This window comes from Zonotrichia leucophrys, chromosome Z (genome assembly GCF_028769735.1).
Source record: "Zonotrichia leucophrys gambelii isolate GWCS_2022_RI chromosome Z, RI_Zleu_2.0, whole genome shotgun sequence".
NCBI classification, from domain to species: Eukaryota; Metazoa; Chordata; class Aves; order Passeriformes; family Passerellidae; genus Zonotrichia; species Zonotrichia leucophrys.
This window is the reverse complement of record NC_088200.1, coordinates 63,636,274-63,654,324: the sequence shown is the minus strand read 5'-3', so window position 1 is coordinate 63,654,324 and position 18,051 is coordinate 63,636,274. Positions and strand designations below refer to the sequence as shown.

The 18,051-nt window shown below is 38.1% G+C and overlaps 1 protein-coding gene across 1 annotated transcript in view; it reads left to right on the top strand.

Annotated features, from left to right (window-relative positions):
• The first annotated feature begins 583 nt into the window (after positions 1-583).
• PTBP3 (polypyrimidine tract binding protein 3) overlaps positions 584-18,051 on the top strand; it is a 39,386-nt gene continuing 21,918 nt past the window's right edge. The window contains exons 1-3 of the mRNA XM_064735159.1: positions 584-822; positions 4,353-4,445; positions 15,430-15,501. Coding sequence (XP_064591229.1) covers positions 15,477-15,501 — 25 coding nt within the window. The 5' untranslated portion in view covers positions 584-822; positions 4,353-4,445; positions 15,430-15,476. The remainder of the gene's footprint in view (positions 823-4,352; positions 4,446-15,429; positions 15,502-18,051) is intronic.

Genomic DNA, 18,051 nt, shown 5'->3' with positions numbered 1-18,051 from the left:
GAAGAGCTCCTTCTTCTTGAGGGAGCTGGGGATGGATAAAAGGAGGCTCAGGGGAGAGAGACCTTACCACTCTCCACAACTGTCTGAAAGGAAGGTCGGGGTCGGTCGGGGTCGGTCACTTCTTCCAGGCAGCAAGCGACACGACAAGAGGAAATGACCTCAAGCTGTGCCAGGGGAGGGCATCAGGAGGAACGCTTTCACAGAAGGGATTAAAGTTTGGAATGGGGCTGCCCAGAGTAGTCACCGTCCCCCAGTAGTCACCCAGGTGTTTAACGAAGGACTGGACGTAGTGCCATCGTCTAGTTGACATGGTGTTCGGTCGCAGATTAGACTCAATGACCTCGGCGTCTTTTCCAGCTTAAGTGATGCCGAGCGATCGATGCCTTGTTCCCGTGCTCTGCGGCGGGCGGGCGAGGCCCCTGCATAGCCCGACCGCGCCCCACAGCGGCGGGACCGCCGCACTGCGCAGGCGCCACGGAGGGAAAGGCCGGGGGGGGGGGGCGCAGGCCCTCGGTGCGCCTGCGCCGCGCTCCGCTCCGGGGCGGCCCCGCCCGCGGGCGCTCCCCGCCCGCCCCGCCGGGCCGGGCCGTGCACGGGAGTCCCGCTCCGCCGCCGCGCCGGGGCCGCGCTGAGGGGCGGGCGGCGGCCGCTGGCCGCGGGGAGCGCCCCGAGGGTTCCACCTGGTGCCGCCTGCGGCGGGGCGGGGCAGGGCGGTGACCTGCACATCCCGGCTCCTTCTTCCTCGGAGCAGCGGGGGTGGAGAGAGAGGGGCTGGGGGAGGTCCTCTCCGCCCCCGTCGGAGGGAGCGGAGCGAGGGGAAAGGTGGGTGTCGGAGAGGGGCCGGGTTTCGGAGGGGCCGGGCTTGGGGTGGGGATATTCCCGAGGGCTGCTCCACCAGGTACTTGTGGAAGGAGGAAGCCGGCGGCCGTCGCCGAGCTAGAGCTGAGGGGCCGGGCGCTGCCGCGGGGAACTTTGTGGTACTCCGGGCGTGCGGGTCTGGCTTCCGTTCCCTTCCTCTTTCTTTTTCTCTCTTTTTCTCCCAGGGCGGCCGGCGTCGCGTTTTCCCCGCGGCCGTGGCCAGGGCCGGTTTCCTGCCCCGCGGGGGCCGCGGGCCGGGATGCGCCGGGAGGCGCCGCTCGGCGGGGCTGGACGCGCTCCCGACCCTCCGCGGGGCGGAGGTGCGGGCCGCCGCTCGGGGCCTGCCCGGGTTTTAAACTTTAACAAACGGAGTTAGCCCTAATAAGGTGGTAAAAAATCCTTTGGCGCGCGGGTTAGCGGTGGATCGCGATGAGTTTTTGGGTATTTGCGGTTTCACGTGGTAGTTGAAGTTCAGTACCCCGAGTCTGGGGGGTGCTTGTATAGCAGAGAAAACGTGGAGCCGCTGCTATTCGCCTTGTCGCTGGTGCCTGGTTGAAGTGCATATGTGGAAGCGAACTGATTGACATCTATTCTGCGGGGTTAATCAATAATCAGGATGGTTATTCATGTAATGCATTTTTATAGACCTTACTGAAAGCCTTGACTATGCAGCAGATTGTTACAGGGATGAAGTTTCTACAGCATTGTAGTCCTCAGAAGATAAAAATATTTTAAACAAGTCTGAATTATTGTGCTCCCACTGCTGGGATAGTTTGACGGTAGCTGGCTGTTTTATGTCTTGATAAAGTTTTGCAACTTGAAACTAAGTAATAAACCCAAGTTCATTGTGTGTACTGCTAACTTCCCTGGCTACTTTTTAAGTGAAAATTTGATTGCTGATATTTTTCCTTTACCTATTGATATTTCAAAATCCAAAGTCTTGGCCATGGTGGGAAATTCAGCTGTCCCAGGAAACTAACCATGCCTAATGTTTATTTTTTTCATTGTAACCGTATGCAGAGGTGAAATGTTCATGGAAGTCAGCGCATCCAACTTCATGCAAAGATGTAGATGTTACACTAAACTTAAACTTGTGTCCTGCATGTTGGTGACTTGTAAGACCTTTGCTGTTCTTAAAATCTAGGTATTCTGATACAGAAGTTAAGGCTTCTTTTTCCCTTGTGATTCAAAAAATTTCCTGACATCTTTTAACACACTGTGGTAGTAGAAGTCTTTATAGGGAGACATACTGATGAGAAAAGTCTTTTATAAATGCTGATTAATGAAGCAGCAAATAGTCTAAAGAGGTATATTTTTGAAAAATTTAATTAAAATTTATACTGAGTAATTCTGCTATGATCAGCATTTTTTCACATTTGTTTTAAAAGTGCAAAACTTTAAGAGAAAATTAAGAAAGATCTCACTGGAGTGAGAATATTTCTTTTATTAATTTGTCAAATGTGCTTGTAGAGGAACTTGTAATTTTGTTTTTCCTGTGTTCTGTTTGAGAATGCAGGGATGCTTTTTTGGTGGTGTTTTTTTTTTTTTTTCTTAAGTTGTGGAATTGCTATCTAATGTGGGTGTAGTATTGCTGTCATACAATTAGTATGATGACCTCTTTTCTAAAGTATTTTTCTCTTAATTTTCATGAAGGTTTTATTATTTCAGTTGAGAAAGGAAGGAAGAAGAGTCACGTATCAGCCCCGAAATACGAATAAAGATAACTTATGTTAATTTAACATTGCAAGGTAGAACCTCCCTAAATAACTTCCTTTTGAGAGAGTGAAACAAAGATTATAGACATAATAAAGGTGTAAACATAAACTGAGTGTTTTTAAAGAAATTTTCTGAAGTAGAGCCTTTATGTGTTTCAGTGAAGATACAGGTGGTTGGTGATAACTGCAAGTTTGAGTATGCTCTGAGATGCTAAGTGCTGCCTGTGACACATCAGGAAGTTTTTGAGTGATTTGGAAATGTTCTTTTTTTGTTAGAAGATGCTAAATACCTTCTGAGAATCGAATGCCATTGGTTGATCTCCAAACTGTTAGTTGAAAATGCAAGCTATTGAGGTGTTGGTTAAAACTGCCCCAGTAAACCTAAAGTAAAACAAAATTTTCAGAAGCTGTCTTGTGACTTTTTATTTTCAAGGTCATTTAATCAAAAACTAAAAAAAAAGGCAAAGAAGAAAAATTACACCTCATGCTGCTTTAATACAAAAATAAATTTAATTTCTTAAATAAAATTAATTTCTTTCTGTGGAATGCTGAGGCTAATTTAGATCCAAACCTTATATTTAATAAGGGTGAGAATATGTAAAAGTAAGCACAGAAAAATAATTTTTATTTGGATCAGAAAATTTCTGTAAAAAGCTGTGAGAATTTCAGTTTTATGGCAAAGAAATTGGTTCTTTATTTAAGCTTATTTTGTTAGCAGGAATATGTGACTCAAGTTAAACTTAAAAAATTTAAAGAAACCAGAGTGGCATGAACTGTAATTTTTTGTTAGCTATCAACAGCAGACCAGATATGTACCTAAACCTATGGGTGTTTATAGTTGAGGTTAGTGGCCTCCTTGTGGATTAATAAGAGGGAAACCCAGTAACAACACTATACACACCAGCGGTGTTTCATTTTCAAATTAAATCCAGTCATTCTGGTGCCAGATTAAATCTTCAGGTAACAAGACCTTGGAATTTTAGAAGATAATGCTCAAGCTTTTTAAGGGTCATCAACCACTTCCTTCTTATTATCCATGGATTTCTGGCTCAGAAGCCTTTTTTAAAAATTTATATTTTACATAGAATTACATAGTTTTTTGATATAGTTGCTTCATAAATACCTGTTTTTAGCCCACTTTGAGTTAGGTGCTTGTGGAAAACAGGTAGTATAGCCTGGTATGAATGAAATTCTCTCTCCAGAGCTTGCTGTTCACTCCCAAATCTTGTTTACTACTACTGTCTGATATAATCAGAAATGGAAATAATCTATCACAATCAGAAACATGAAAACAGCAAAATATGAATAAATCTCTTAGTTTCCCTAGCAGTTGTCAAATTGCTGTTCATTTGATTTGGTCTGTAGTCAAAACAATTAATCTGCTTTGTGTACCCTGTCTGGGGAGATAAGGAGTTGATTTGGGTTCTACCAGGGAGCACTTACCAGGTTTTCTGCTGAACTAATCCTGTGTTAAGTCATAAGCACAAGTGTGTGTTTGTCAACTTTCTTTTAGAGAATATCCCAATTAAACAAAACATGTGTCAAAACAGGATGAGAGTTAGTTATATCATAAAATTATGCCTGCAGCTGTTGTTTCAAGTTGCAGTTCTTAATTCTTGCGCACTCATTAACTGTTGCATGTAACTGCACTTTTGCTTTTGGTTCTCCTGCTTTTGACCATTGTGTATATTTTGTACTTGCAGTTTCATTTGGTGCTGCATATTTTTTACGAAAGACCATATTTAAGAGACTTTTTAAATTTCTCTTTTCTCATTTCAGCATGTGAAAATTGTTCCTGTTTCTTCAGGTCTGTGGACGTGAGTTTTACATTGGAGTTAGAGGCAGCATTTTTGAAAACTCTTTGCATAGTGGGTAGGTGAAAAAGTATTTTGTCTACTTCTGTTGATACCATTCTTCCCTGCTCTTGCTGTTTCCCTCTTGGCTGAAGTTGTTGAAACTCAGGTCTGCTGCCCAAAGAGCAGCACCATCTTCAACAGTGCATTTCTACACCTCCCTCATAGTGTAGCAACTGTCGTATGTGAACTGCATGGTAAAATAAATTATTCTGGTACCATGCTGCCTTGCAGTTGTTAGTCACTGTGATGAGAGCTGTGAAAACACGAGGGTGAGGAATGACATGACTGCCTTTGCTCTCTCTAGCCATAGATCAGCTTAAACTGACCAGGAAGCCACACCCTGAATTTCTTGTGAAAGCCAATGGAATGAATGCTCATAACATTCAATAAACCAACCATTATCTTTGCAATTAACTTCCTTAATCACACTGAACTACTAGTGCTTTAACTTGTTGTCATTCTTATTCATTAAAAGACATGGTCTATGACATGGGCATTTAAAGTCAAGGAGATGATAAATGATTCTTTCTGCACAGTGAGTAGTAGAAGCAAAGGAATCGGAATTGTGTTTACACATGTGCAGTCTGTGAAAGTGCGCATACTTCATACAGCTGGAGAGGTGTATGGTGGGCTCAGTGCTCTCTATCAGGATTCTACTATTTAAATGAGATGTTACTGTTTTCTTGGAAAGTGGATTGCATTAGTTACAGGAGTAAGGATGATCTAAAACTAGTTCACATATACGCAGAAATCAAATCTTACCACTGTATGGCAAAATCAGGGAATGGTAACCCTTTCCTTGTCAGTAGGTTGCATGGTAGATACAATTGAAGTGGCACATGAGAAGGATGTGACAAAATTTTAGAGTATTGCTCCAGCTTTTGATCCATCTTACTAGGTGATTCCTAGACTGCAGTTCTTTGGAAAAGACAATAAGCATTTTTAAAGCAAGAATTCAAGGCACATTTTTACATATATCCAGAGTGATAGCATACTTCACACTGCATTTGAATATGTAAATTATGCTTCAACACTTTGAGATACAGACTCCCCTATCTTAAAGGTCTTTTCCAACCTAAATGATTCTATGTCTTCAGGCTTTTAACCATAGTGTTTGCTAAGCTAAACACAAATACTGTTCAGGAGTCAGCATGAAATATGCATGGTAGTGCAGTGATTCCAAAGACTACTGAAAATGGAAAGAATATAGCATCCAAGTATTTTGTTGACTTGTCACATTAAGAGGTGATGCAGTTAATGAATAAATTGCATGTAGTCCCTCTTGCTATTTTTAGGCCTTCTTTGTCTTTCTGATTGTGCTAAGTTTAATTAGGAATTTTTTTCTCTTTTTTTTTCTATTTCTGTAGGTTTTTTGCTGGTTCACTTCCTCATTTTATTACACAGGATACTGAATTCATTTTCTCACTCTTTTGATTTGTCAGTTCATCTGTTTTGATTTTCTAGTCTCTGATTTGTCTTTCTTGCTACATCTATACAGACAAGCTGTTTGTTCTGGTCTTGTGTTACCAGGAAAACTACTCTAGCTTTTGTTGTCTGTTCTTTCCCCTTCGTCTCAATTATCTGTCCTTTCCCAAAACACAATTAATGTTGAAGTAATTAATGTGAAGTTATTCAATACACAGTATATCACCTTGAATAGGGTGGAAACAGTAGTGCAAAACTTAGTTTCTGTGAAGGAAACTTCTTGAACTCAAAAGTAGGTGATATGCTTGTTTTTCACTTGATTTCTGTCAGTGCTGGAAACTTTTTTCTGTTTAATAAAACCTAGTAGAGAAACTGAGATGTCTTAATTGTCATTAGTTTGAAATTCTGTCACAGAAGATAATCTTTCTATATAATTTTCTACTGCTGTGTACAACCCTGCTTGTAAATGCACAGTAGTTTTCTAAAATAGAAAACAAATGTATGGAAGTAAAACCGAGTGCTTTAAAAGTGTGAAAGTAACTTGAAAATAACTCTTCATTGCTGAACCTTTCCTACAGTGCTCCATAGTATACTGTCTGTAGGGAGATCAGTTTGCTCAGGATAATTTTTGTGTTGCTATCGCATTAAGTTTCAACTCTATGTGTGTATATTTGTATGTATGTACAGTAATGGGACTTCTGTATATATGAAAAGGTCACTCTGTCTGTACTGGTCCTCCGTAGCATCTGCTTTATATAGCTTGTTTTTGGTGTTTAATGATTGTCCTCTGTAGGGCTGAAGATTGGACAGTAAATGCAGTCTTTGGTGTAGAATCCTGAAGTAACAACCTTTCAATTCATTTGAAATTTTTTTATTTTTGTGAACTTTATTTTGGGCACCTAGGATCCAACTGTTTTGTGTACAAAATTTGTATTTTTAATGCTTGTGTGTAACAAGTCTAGCCTAGTGTGTTGTGAAGGATGTTATGCTCTCGCAGAGGAGTTTTTTATCATGGTTGCTGTTTTAGTGTGTACCTTTAAATAAAAGGAGAGCAGGTCAGAACACACACACTCTCACAAAAAGCAGCATCTCAGCAGGATCCAGGGTTCTCAAAGCATGTAATCCCAAGACTAGATTTGAACTGTCCTAGACTGAAAAGTGTTAATCATTCAATTTTCAATCAAATGGTGAAATTTAAAGCAGTAGACTTTCCAAAGGTGATAACTTGTTTAATAACCAGTATTTTATAGAGTACAGAGTATTAATAGGATGCATGGATTTAATGATTGATAATTTTCAGGAGTTGTATTGCTTCATGGGTTTTCTTCTCAAAATCATGTTTCTTGCATAGCTGGTTTTACTATTAAATCACTTCACAGCATAATTTAATCAGGGAAAAATATATTTTTTTTACACTTTACAGAACACTTGTGTGTTCCATTGAGAGGTGGAAGAAATTAAGACTGTTAGAGGATGTATCACTGTGAAGTAAAACTGACGGGAAAAATTCATGTTGTGTGACTGATGCAATATTTAGGTGAACAATTGAGCAAGGAGAACTTGTCCTTTTCTATGTATACTGAAAAGATGAAATACTGCTTTCAACAAAAGATGCATGTTTTCTGGATATGGGGGAGATGTAAACAAAAATAGAGGTTTATTGATGCTGTGCTATTTCCTGTGTCTGCCAACTGGGTGAGATTATGACTTCCCCCTCATTTGTGCAACTAGTGTATTAATACAGAAGCTTTCTTTAAAGTATGATCCTTACAGAGGTTAGTTCATCACTAATTTTTCCAAAAGATGAAGTGAAGGTGGGCCTGAGAAGCACAGACCGCTGCATGAGAGTTTCTTAGAGTCAGAAACTGATAAGAAACAATGCAAAGCAGAGAGGGAAAGAAATGTACATGAGACAGAAAGGACAAGGGTTCATAGTTGTGACCATGTTTTCCTTGCATGCAACACTAGTCTCCTAGAAAGCATTAAGGAGTAATTAAAAATTCAGCGTGCAAATAAAAATATTGAATCTATTGTTGATCTTGAGACAAATCTTTCACATGCTAGAACAATTACTCAACTCCTAATTTATGTGATACACATCACCAAACATTTATTTCTTTCCAACATCTTTAAGTGTGCGATTCTTAGAGCTTTTAATCCTAGATTTAAGTGAGTGTTTGTGCATATGAATTTCCTTAAAAAACAAAGTAAAAATTCTTCTCTTTTGGATGAAATCTTTAATTGTGAAGCAGAAAATTCAATAGTAAAAACCATACAGTCAAGAACACATGTCTTTTGAGTATCACAGTTAAGTTGAGGCTGGAAAGATTTTTTTAAAACCTATTTATTGGGTTCTGAAAATATTATAAGTTAGACAAAGTAGTTTCATGCTTTTAAGTTAAATGATCGATCAGTTAAGAGTCAAATCTTTTTGGTATCTTCCTATGAATCTGTGGCAGTTTTTGGATGCATGGGAAGTGAGTTTCCTTCCCCCCCCCCCCCCCCGCCCCCAAATATTTTCTTAACCAAAACTGTGTATATTTACTTCTGCAAAACAATAGGAATCAAAGTAACAAAAGTAGATGTCTTTTATGCTGCAAGGTAGAGGTGCTGATAAACACTGAATCCTGGAATCTTTCTGTTTCCAGAAGGAACTAGTGTTAAAAATGAATGCTAAAAGGGATACTTCAGATAGCAGTTTTGCAGAAATTTTGATGGCTGTTGTGATCAGCTAGTTTTCTTTCTCTTTCTTCATGCTGTGCAAGTTAAACTATTTCCTTTGCAAGAGAAAAGAAAGTAATCTACAGTTCGTCACATTTTTACTTTTATCACAGTCGGGTTTTTTTCTTCCTTTAAGCTGTTTGCTGTCACCTTTGAATAATTTGCTGACATATTTCAGTCTTTTTTTCAATTTTTTTTAATACATGTTATTACGTAGCATTAGTGTTGTTACAGATTTCTTAGCAGTTGGTTTAAATGGAAGAATATCTTTTATAGCCTTTCACACACTAGTTCTTTTGTTAAAACCTCTCCTGGGTGTTAACCCCAGCCATATTTTTTGGCATTGGTGTGGTTGTTTCTTTCAGCTCTTCTTTCTTGATTTTAAACTTTAATAATAAATTATGAACCAGATTGTCAAGTTATGGTACTTTGTAAGGCTGTGTAAATTTCCTTCTGACTAAAGTCAAGAGAGAAAGCTTAATGGTGGTTTGAGATCTTGGATGTTTATGGCATAACTTGTACATAGTGAAGTATAAAATGATCCAAAACCCTACAGTGTGGCATTGTATAGAACATTTGTGACTTTAAATTTAAAGCCTAGTGTCTTCATCTGTACATCTGTACACTTCATTAAAAATATATATGTGAAAGGAGTATATATTGCAGTAACTTAACACAGGATTTTTATGAAGAAAATTTAATTGACTCTTGAGGAAAACTTAATCTTCACATATTTAAGGCTTAAGCTACCTTGGAAGCGGAGACATCAATCTTTGTTTTCAGTCAAGTTTGTATTTATACTGTCAGAAAACAATATTTGTGGAAATTGTAAATGAGTGATATCACAAAGAAAAGCAGTCATCTTTGATGACTGTTTCAAAGAAAGCTCTGCCTTTGGGTTCATGATGCCTGCTGGATTTTTGGAATATTCAAAATGGTATGTGGCTTATTGTCCTTTTGGATGAGCTTAAGGCTTTCACACTAAGTAGAGGTATTTCTGACTTTAGAATGAAAATGCATATTTTATAGTAATTAAAAAATTAAGCTTTTCACTCTTAATTTTACAGCTCTTGATAGTCACATGGTCAAGGTTGCTTTTGCATCTTCAAGAGGAAAATGTTATTTTCTTGTGTTCTTGCCCTATATGTAGCGTAAATGCAAAGTACATAATGTTTTTCTCTGAACATTTTAATTACCGTTACATAACTCTTTGAAGGTGTGCAGTGCCTTGTTACCAATCCAGGAGCGAGCTTCAGGAGTTGACAGCAGAGGCAGTGGAGCAAGCTGTGTGCTGGCAGACCCACTGAGCACTCAGGCCTATGGAAGAGCAGCCGTCAGTGCTTCTAGGGTGACTGGCAATCAGCAGCTTGAGCTGTGTCTGGGAGGGGTCTGTATAGCAGAGGAAGAGAGGCTTTCTTATTTGTGATCATTGCCTATGATTTCTTTCTTCTTCAGCTTACTGAAAGGGTAGGCTTTATCTACGTAAGGTCAGTTTATTTTTAATACAAATACATGGTTTTGAAATTTCTCATAGTTTGGCTTCACTTTCTTTGAAATCTTTATTTTGGCGCCAACAGCATTGTACTTCATATTAAATCCCCACTTTGGAAGTAGGAGCTGCATCTCCTTTGCGAATGTGAAAGAGGAAAACAGAGTAAATGAATATAGTAATTATCTAGAGACATACTGCAGAAGTAGAAGATAAAAGAAATTTTCATTCTTCTCGTGACACTTAGCTTTTCTTTTCACAGTCAGATTCTATAAAAATTAATAAAGAATGCAGTAGTTTAAATATAGCATTAAGTTTAAATATAGCTATGGCTATCACTGGTATAGCTTGAAATTGTCATGTTTTGAAATTTGCCCTTTTGGGACAAATTTCAAGCAATTAATTTGTTCTGCCATGTAGAATCTTGTAGAAAAATGTGCAGTTTTAATTTTCATGTGTGGAGAGAGGTCCTTTTTGAAAGAATTATTTTCCTTTAAAGTTGCCCATGCTCTTTTTTCATAATGAAACCTATGATCATATTCTTCCTTATTGTTGACTTAAAAATAATATCATAGAGAGATGACTAGCTAAATTCTAGGAAAACCATCAATACAGATGTACATTTCTCTTGAACTACCCCACTTCTAATTGAACTGTACTGCGGAATTTGTGACTTCTAGAAAATGAAAGGGGAGAAAATACTTCAGCTGAATGCTGAGGGGACGCTAATAAGGGAGTTACACACAGCTATTTTAGAAATGAAAAGATTGTTTATAGGATTCAGTGATTTCAGAAGTAATGCTAAATAGATACCTGCCATAGTTTTAACATGTTGACGTGTTCTAAAGAAGGATTTTGCCATACTAGACTTACTCTTCTGTTTCCAACTACATGGGACTCACAAAGATTTTAGAAATTTAGAGTTGCTGACTTTCAGATGTTTATGGTTTTTGCTATGAATGCAATGGGTTTTATCCTGTAATTGCAGAATAATTAGCATAAATTATTATCAGAATTTTCAAAATCATAGAACAGCTAAAGTAGTTTCAGGACAGGCACCTGTTGCTGTAGTCAGTTGTGTAATATGCCTTATTTAGTCAGGGAGATTGATCTGGTAGGTATGGAAGAATACTTTGTTTCATTGACCTATCATTGAGTGCCACACTTTGTGGTGGCCTCTTATTTGACTATTTACTCAGTGCTAGAGATTACCTGTTTTTAAAGAAATCTCCAAAATCAAACTGAGCTTTCTAAGCAACTGGCTTCTAGTTCCTACTGAATAACAAGGAAAGAATAAACTTAATCTAGCTGTAGCTGTTCTATTACTCTTGCCTTACCTGTTGCCAGTTAATAACCCCCAAGAAATGTAAAAATGCTGCCTTGAAGTAGAAGAGGTGGAAAGTCTCATGATGTAAAAAAAGGAGTCTTAAGATCTTAGGAGATGATTAATATGTTTGGAATGATAGAACGAGTGCAGGAATAGAGGAGGATGTTGCAGCCTTGGTTTGATAGCTGTCCTTGTTTTGAGCTATTCCATTTACCTCGTCTACCACAGTCTGAAGGAAGGAATATTGGCCATCTAACTGGCACTCAGAAGGCAGATGCTGGTTTCTGTGAGGTAGGCTTTGTGCTGGAAGAAGTGTTCCTTAGGGAAGGGTTAGGCAGCATAGTTACTTATCCTGCGTGCTTGTTCACGTTCCCTGTGTGGCCTCACAGAGATCTGGTGCAAGCAGCTTGCTGAGGCTAAGCAGCTGCCTAACTCCACGCGGTTGTGCTGTGGAAACTGAAATGGATGTGATGGCACAAGGGCAGTGTGAACTCCTGTCTCTGCTTAAAGAAGTGCTTGTCAAGTGTCTATGAACTGTGGACAAGGAAGTGTATCAAGGTAGCTTTATAAGCAAGATTTGCCTACTCTTTTGACTGTTTTTCAGCTGGACTTAACAACTGTATAGCTAAGAAGTAACCAGTGGAAGACTTGTGCACAGAGAGAGATTAGGGGCATGGTAGGACTCTCCTAGCATCTGAAAAAAGATTCAATTAGAATCCTCTAAGACATTATCTAGGGCACTACCCTATTGTGTGGAGTCTTTCAGCAACAAAGGCCTTGCAAACCCAGAGCAGCCTGTAGCAGATATTCCTCACTACATTAAATGCTTCATGTTACAAAGTATTTTAAAAATATCTCTTTCACATCTATGTGGGAAAGAAAGAGATGGAACAAACGGTCTTTACAGACTGAAGTTTTGTAATTTCTTCATGTATACTGTATGAGCAGAATTGTGAAAACACTGAAGAAGTAAATGTCATCTTTTTCATTAATCCAAAATATCTCAAACACACACATTTTGTACTTCTACTTGCGCAACTGCCATGGTGTCAGTTTATCTTTGCAATCTTCTAGAATATTTTTGCGTTTGCTTTGGTTTTGCTTTGTCAGTGAATGAGAAGGCTTATCATTTGTAAGCTGCCTAAACAAGGAGATGATGAAAAGCATCTTTTTTGTATTCTTCTACTTGAAAAATACCTTGATCAGCCACCTGAGAAAACACTGGTGGCATTCCTAGCAGTTTTCATATACTACATCCTTCCAAGGGGCATGCTATAGTTTATAAATGCACTGTCATTGTTTGGGTGGGTATATAACTTCGTATTGATACTAAAAGTTAAAAATTGGAGTAGTGTTTCAGTGGAGCACTCAGACAATAACAAAAAGTATAAACAAAATCTTCAGGTAAGATTCTAAATTGTCCTGTAAGAAACTAAGTTTTGTAGTCAGGGCTCTAGAGTTAGCAAGCCTAGCCAGGCCAATTATTCTAGAGTGTCTTGATTTAATGTTTAATTGTTTTGTTTTTTAATGCAGTCATAGTTAAAAGAATGTAAATTTAAAACCACTCTATGTATCAATTTGAAGATACGAAGACAGACATTTGAAATTATGATGGTTCCCTGTATTGTAAGAACCCCAAAGCTTTGTTGATCTTTTATTAAACCAAATAAAACAGTTGCATAGCTGATAAGCTTGGGGTTTAAAGAGTTTCTCTGTGTTTTCACTGCTGTAGTGGGTTAATGGTTATGAATGTGATGGCAAAATCTAGTGAACTGTCTTAGGATATACTGACTGAATGATGTCTCAGTTGTAAGTACAGGCACATGTCATGGATGAGGGTTGTAATTTTGGTATAGTTTTTCTCCTGTCGAAGCTGGTTTAGTCCACCATTCTGGAGCAGCACTTCATTGTGTGCTGCAGTGAGCTACATCTTCAATTTTATGGATACAGGCCAGTTACACAGAGTTGTAAAACAGGTCACTGCAGCCATCTGCAGTGTATTTTTTTGTATTTGTGTGCTAAAAATGAAAGAAGTTGGAAAATATTTTCTTCTGAAAATGTTTGTGTTTTTTTTTTTTTTTTTTAATATCAGTGTATATAAAATTAAATATGAGATTGTAAGAATATATGTTGGACATGGTAATACACCATGTTTTTTCCACAGCCATCTGGAAGTATGCAGATGTTTCTTCTGTGAATAAATACTAAGTTAAAAACCAAATTAAAGCCCCCACAGCAGGAATTGTGTCAGTAGTGGTTTTTCTTCCTGCCCTCCAGTAAATAAAAGGTAGGTTTGGTGTAATAAAGGACAATCATTAATATTTCTACTACATCTGCACATACAGCTTTTGTTTAATTAGCATGATATGCGTTTTACAATCAAAATATGCTCTTTAGGTGCAATACCTGAGTGCTGGTATACTCAATGTAATGCTAATAGGTGAAAATTAATATCAGTATTGCATGTTAATTACATTGTAGTGTCTGTGCAAATACAGTGTAATATGCATGACATCTAGTAACAGTTTAGTTGACAGTTCTTTAAAATACAGTGTTTATATTTTTTAGTTCTCTTAAATGTAAAAATGATTTTGCTGTTTGTCACAATTAGATGTTGTATTTAAATATAGTGTTGAGATGCAGTTTCATGGTTAAAAATAAGTCTCTACTGTTTCTGGAGAGGAATGAACACACTCATGTTTTCTTCCATCCACACTAACACCTGTGGTCCTTCATGAGCAACTAAATTTGGCTGAAAAGGTCTTTAAGCACCCTAGCCTAGTCACAGTCTTCTGTTGAGAATGACTTTCCCACACTAAGGAAGCAGCAAGAACACCTGATTAGCCAGGATGAGGAGAATCTAATTGCTCCTTTTAGCACAGACCCCATATAAGCCGGTACTCTGAGCAGTGTTTTTGCAGCCGATGCAAGCCAACATGATGGCTTTTCCTTACCCTTTTCTTTGCAGTGGATCCTGCCACTTCTCAATGTCTCTTTCAGCTGAATAACTAATCTAGCTCAGCTCGGAATGCTGGTAGGCTGGAGAATTGATTAATCTCATAGGATAACTCTTGGGCACTAGACTTGATGCAAGACAAACAGTTCATGCACATGTAGGAATGTTGGACGAAGGGCAATGGGAAGTTCTCTTTCCACCGAAGTGCTGAGAAGCTGTTTGGATCAACTTATTCCATCTTGTAGGATCCCTTGGTCTCCACTTTCCATTAAAATGCTTTTATGGAAGAAAGTGGTGAAAGTTTCAGGAAATGTAACTTCCTTTCAGAGGTGTTTTGTTTGTTCAAGGTGTACCCTGTTTCTTGTTGGCGTTTTGAAGTTGATGCTTGGCTGGGATATTACAGCAGTCTTAATGAGTAAACAGATGTAACTGGAGCTAGATGCTGATTTTTGAATGAAGGACCTGTAGTACTCAAACTCTTTTCTGTCAGTAGTTAGTCTGAAATTGTTAACATTCTTAAAGCAAATACCTTGATCTTTCTCCTAAAACTTTGATGGTAAGTCATATGTATTTTAAAAAAATGTACTGAAACAAGTTGTTTTTTTTTTTTCTAAATGTGCCATGAGTGTGTTTAAATATATGTCAAATCAGTTTTGCTCAAGGTCCCCTGTGTCCTGTTGAGAATGCAGGTTTTACCTATGTGGCTGTGCATTTATGGAAGTAATGTTGTATTGCAGACACAAAGCCTACAGCCAGCCTACAGCCTCATTTCTTTTCTGAACCATGTTTTCTTAACCAAGTTATTCTTATTTTAAAAAGGGTAGTGGGATAGATTTAAATCAGTGTAGCATATTGATTTAAATCAATAGTGTAATATAGCTGAATTTGCTGATTTATTGAGACATGGGAAAAAGTTATGTTGTTGGCATTTTTTTCCTGAAAAACAAGTTCCTGGCAGTTGTGGGTTTTGTGTATAGGAAGGGGGTGTTCTTGGGAAGAATAAGTAAAGGGAGTTGTTGCACTTTTATGTTGAGCTTTCTCTGTAACAGCTTCACTAGTAATCTTGTCTTTTATTTCTTTAGTGTGGTCCTGACAAGCTGCTTCTGGTGTCAGTAACAGACCTTCTACCATGAGCAACTCTACTCCAGCTACAGGTATACATTAAAAAAACCCCTTAAAGTTCTTCATCTGTTCTTTCTCTGTGTTGGTTTTTTTTTCTTTTGTTGTTTTGTGTGTTGAGGAAGATGCAGTAAGTGTATGTATTTGTTTACCTGTAGTTTTAGACCAGACAGGAAGTTGAAAATGGGAGAAAGCTGGTACTACTTTAGTTAATATTACTTCCAGCATTAGGTATACATGGAGTGTTAATGACCAATGGTTGCATGAAGTAACTTTATGTAAAATAAGTTGACTGAATCATTACCTAGACAATTGCCTGTCAGCAGTGGTTTCCAAATAGTTTATTTTATATCAGGGCAAAGGACAGAGCAGATCACCTTTTGTGATCTTAGACACCAAGTCTCTGAGACTTGCTGTATTTTTGGTGGGGAAGGAGGAGTCTGAGGAGCTAACTTGAAGATTTTTCTTTTTGATTTCTTTGATTTGCACATGTCAGGTTCTTTATACTTCTGCTGATCAATTCAATGTGAGGTCCAAATGTTTCTGCTTGGCTTGAAATAGCATTAGCTTATAGCTCAACAATGTAATAGCTGAAATATATATTATTAATTAACAGCGCAATGACTGATCCTTCACAGTGGTATCTAAGATATCTAAATGATATAGAGGTTTTTGGGATATATTACTTGGCATTCTCATTAATAATCATATAAATCTAAAATAAAATATGATCACTATTGAAATGCATCTTTTTACCCAATGCAGCTGCTCCAGCTGCAGGTCTTGTTTTTTGTTGTTATGTTTGGGGTTTTGGGGCTTTTTTGGTCTGGTGGGTCGCATATCTAAAATGTATACCCTTCTATCTCAGGCTACACAGGGAATACATTTGTACTGGTCATAAATTGTGATTGTAATGAGCTTCCCTTTGTACATCAGGAACCAATTTTCACTTTGTTCATAAGGGGTTTTTTGGTCTGTCTGAAAGCATTTTTTACTTTCACTCAATTGAGAGTACAATTCCGAAAGGTGATCGCCTTTGGCATGCTTTAAAGAAATGTTGAATGAATTTTGAAATTTAGATGTTGGAAGATACAGATGGTTATCACTCTGCATCAAAATTAGTATTGTACCATAGCTGGAGAAAGAAGCATGGTTTAAAAAACTACGAGGTTTTATATTTGAGATGTGCTAGCTTTTATTGCCGATTTAGTAAATTAGCTAAAGTTTCACAAGAAAAGAAACATTTCAACAGTTTGCCGCTTAGCTCTATTTTGTCACCTCTGACAATGTGTCAGAACCCAGAAGATACTGCTTCTGCTTCATATAAAACTAGAGGTGAAATTAATTCTAGGCTTCATTTCCTGCTTTCTTTGGTCAAGCATTCCTTGACTTATATTAAGTCAGGGACATCTTATAAATTTTGAACCTAAAAAGTAATGAAATAGGTTGTTAAGTTTACTGGTAATATGTCCTGTCGTGGCTTGGTACCAATATGTGTTTAATATGGTCATGTTTGTCTTAAAGTTCACATTTTTCAGAATGCATACAGAGCACATGAAGCCATTTAAAATTTCTTGATGGAAAAATGAATGCATAACAGACTTTTCAGTTTTGCAGGTGGGAGAATTGTTAAGTGTGGTATAGTTGGGGCTTTATCATCCATCTTGAAATTTTACAGGTTTCCAGTAATAAAAAGACCCTCTGTAAACATCCTTATGCAGAATGACTTGTGTGAACCAGTTCTCAGCCTTAGACTGTATGCAAAACCTACAGTAACATCTGAAATTTCTTATAAAGCTCCCACAGAAATTTCTTAATCTTTTGTGTTTCTCCTTGGAAGGCTAAATGCAACAGATTAGATATTAAGGCTATCTCTCTTGCCTCCATTGCAACTGCTTCTAGAACAATATGCTTGTTCCAGATATGGTGTTCTGCTTTGAAGTGCTCTCAAGGCTACTGAGTAATGTTCCTGAAATGCAGTCATTGGTCACTTACCAGTCCAAATTAGTCCCTTACAGGATCCAAACAGGCATATGTTCAAAAAAACCCCGCTTCTGGCAGTATGTCAAAGTGGAAGATGTAAGAGTTTGCATGGATTTCATGCTGTCTTTCTCAAAGACTTTTTAAAACTTAAAATAATTTGTAACAGTAGGCTTTCTTTATTAAAGTAAAAACAAACTCAAAACCTCAAGTTAGCAATTCAGTCACAGAAAGACAAGTTGGTGATGAAAGGAAAATTAATGTATTATCTCCCAATTTATTACCTCCCAATTGGGACTTTCCTCTCTTTTGTGCAACTAGTGTTTTATAGATATCTTATGTAGGCATTTGGGGAGAAGTTACTGATGTCCCATTAAAAAAAAAGAAAACAACAGCAAACCAAAACCAAATATTGAGAAAATAAACAAGTCCAAAACAAAGCCAGACATACCCCACCCTCCCCTTGCTATCAAGATTTGGAATAGCTGATGAGATCTTCTTACACTGTCCCTTTGTTAGATATGGAATATCCTTTCATACGGTTCAAAGAACTAAGTACCTAAGTCAATGTCAGTGCTGAGGCAGCAGTTTGTCTCCTTTAGGTT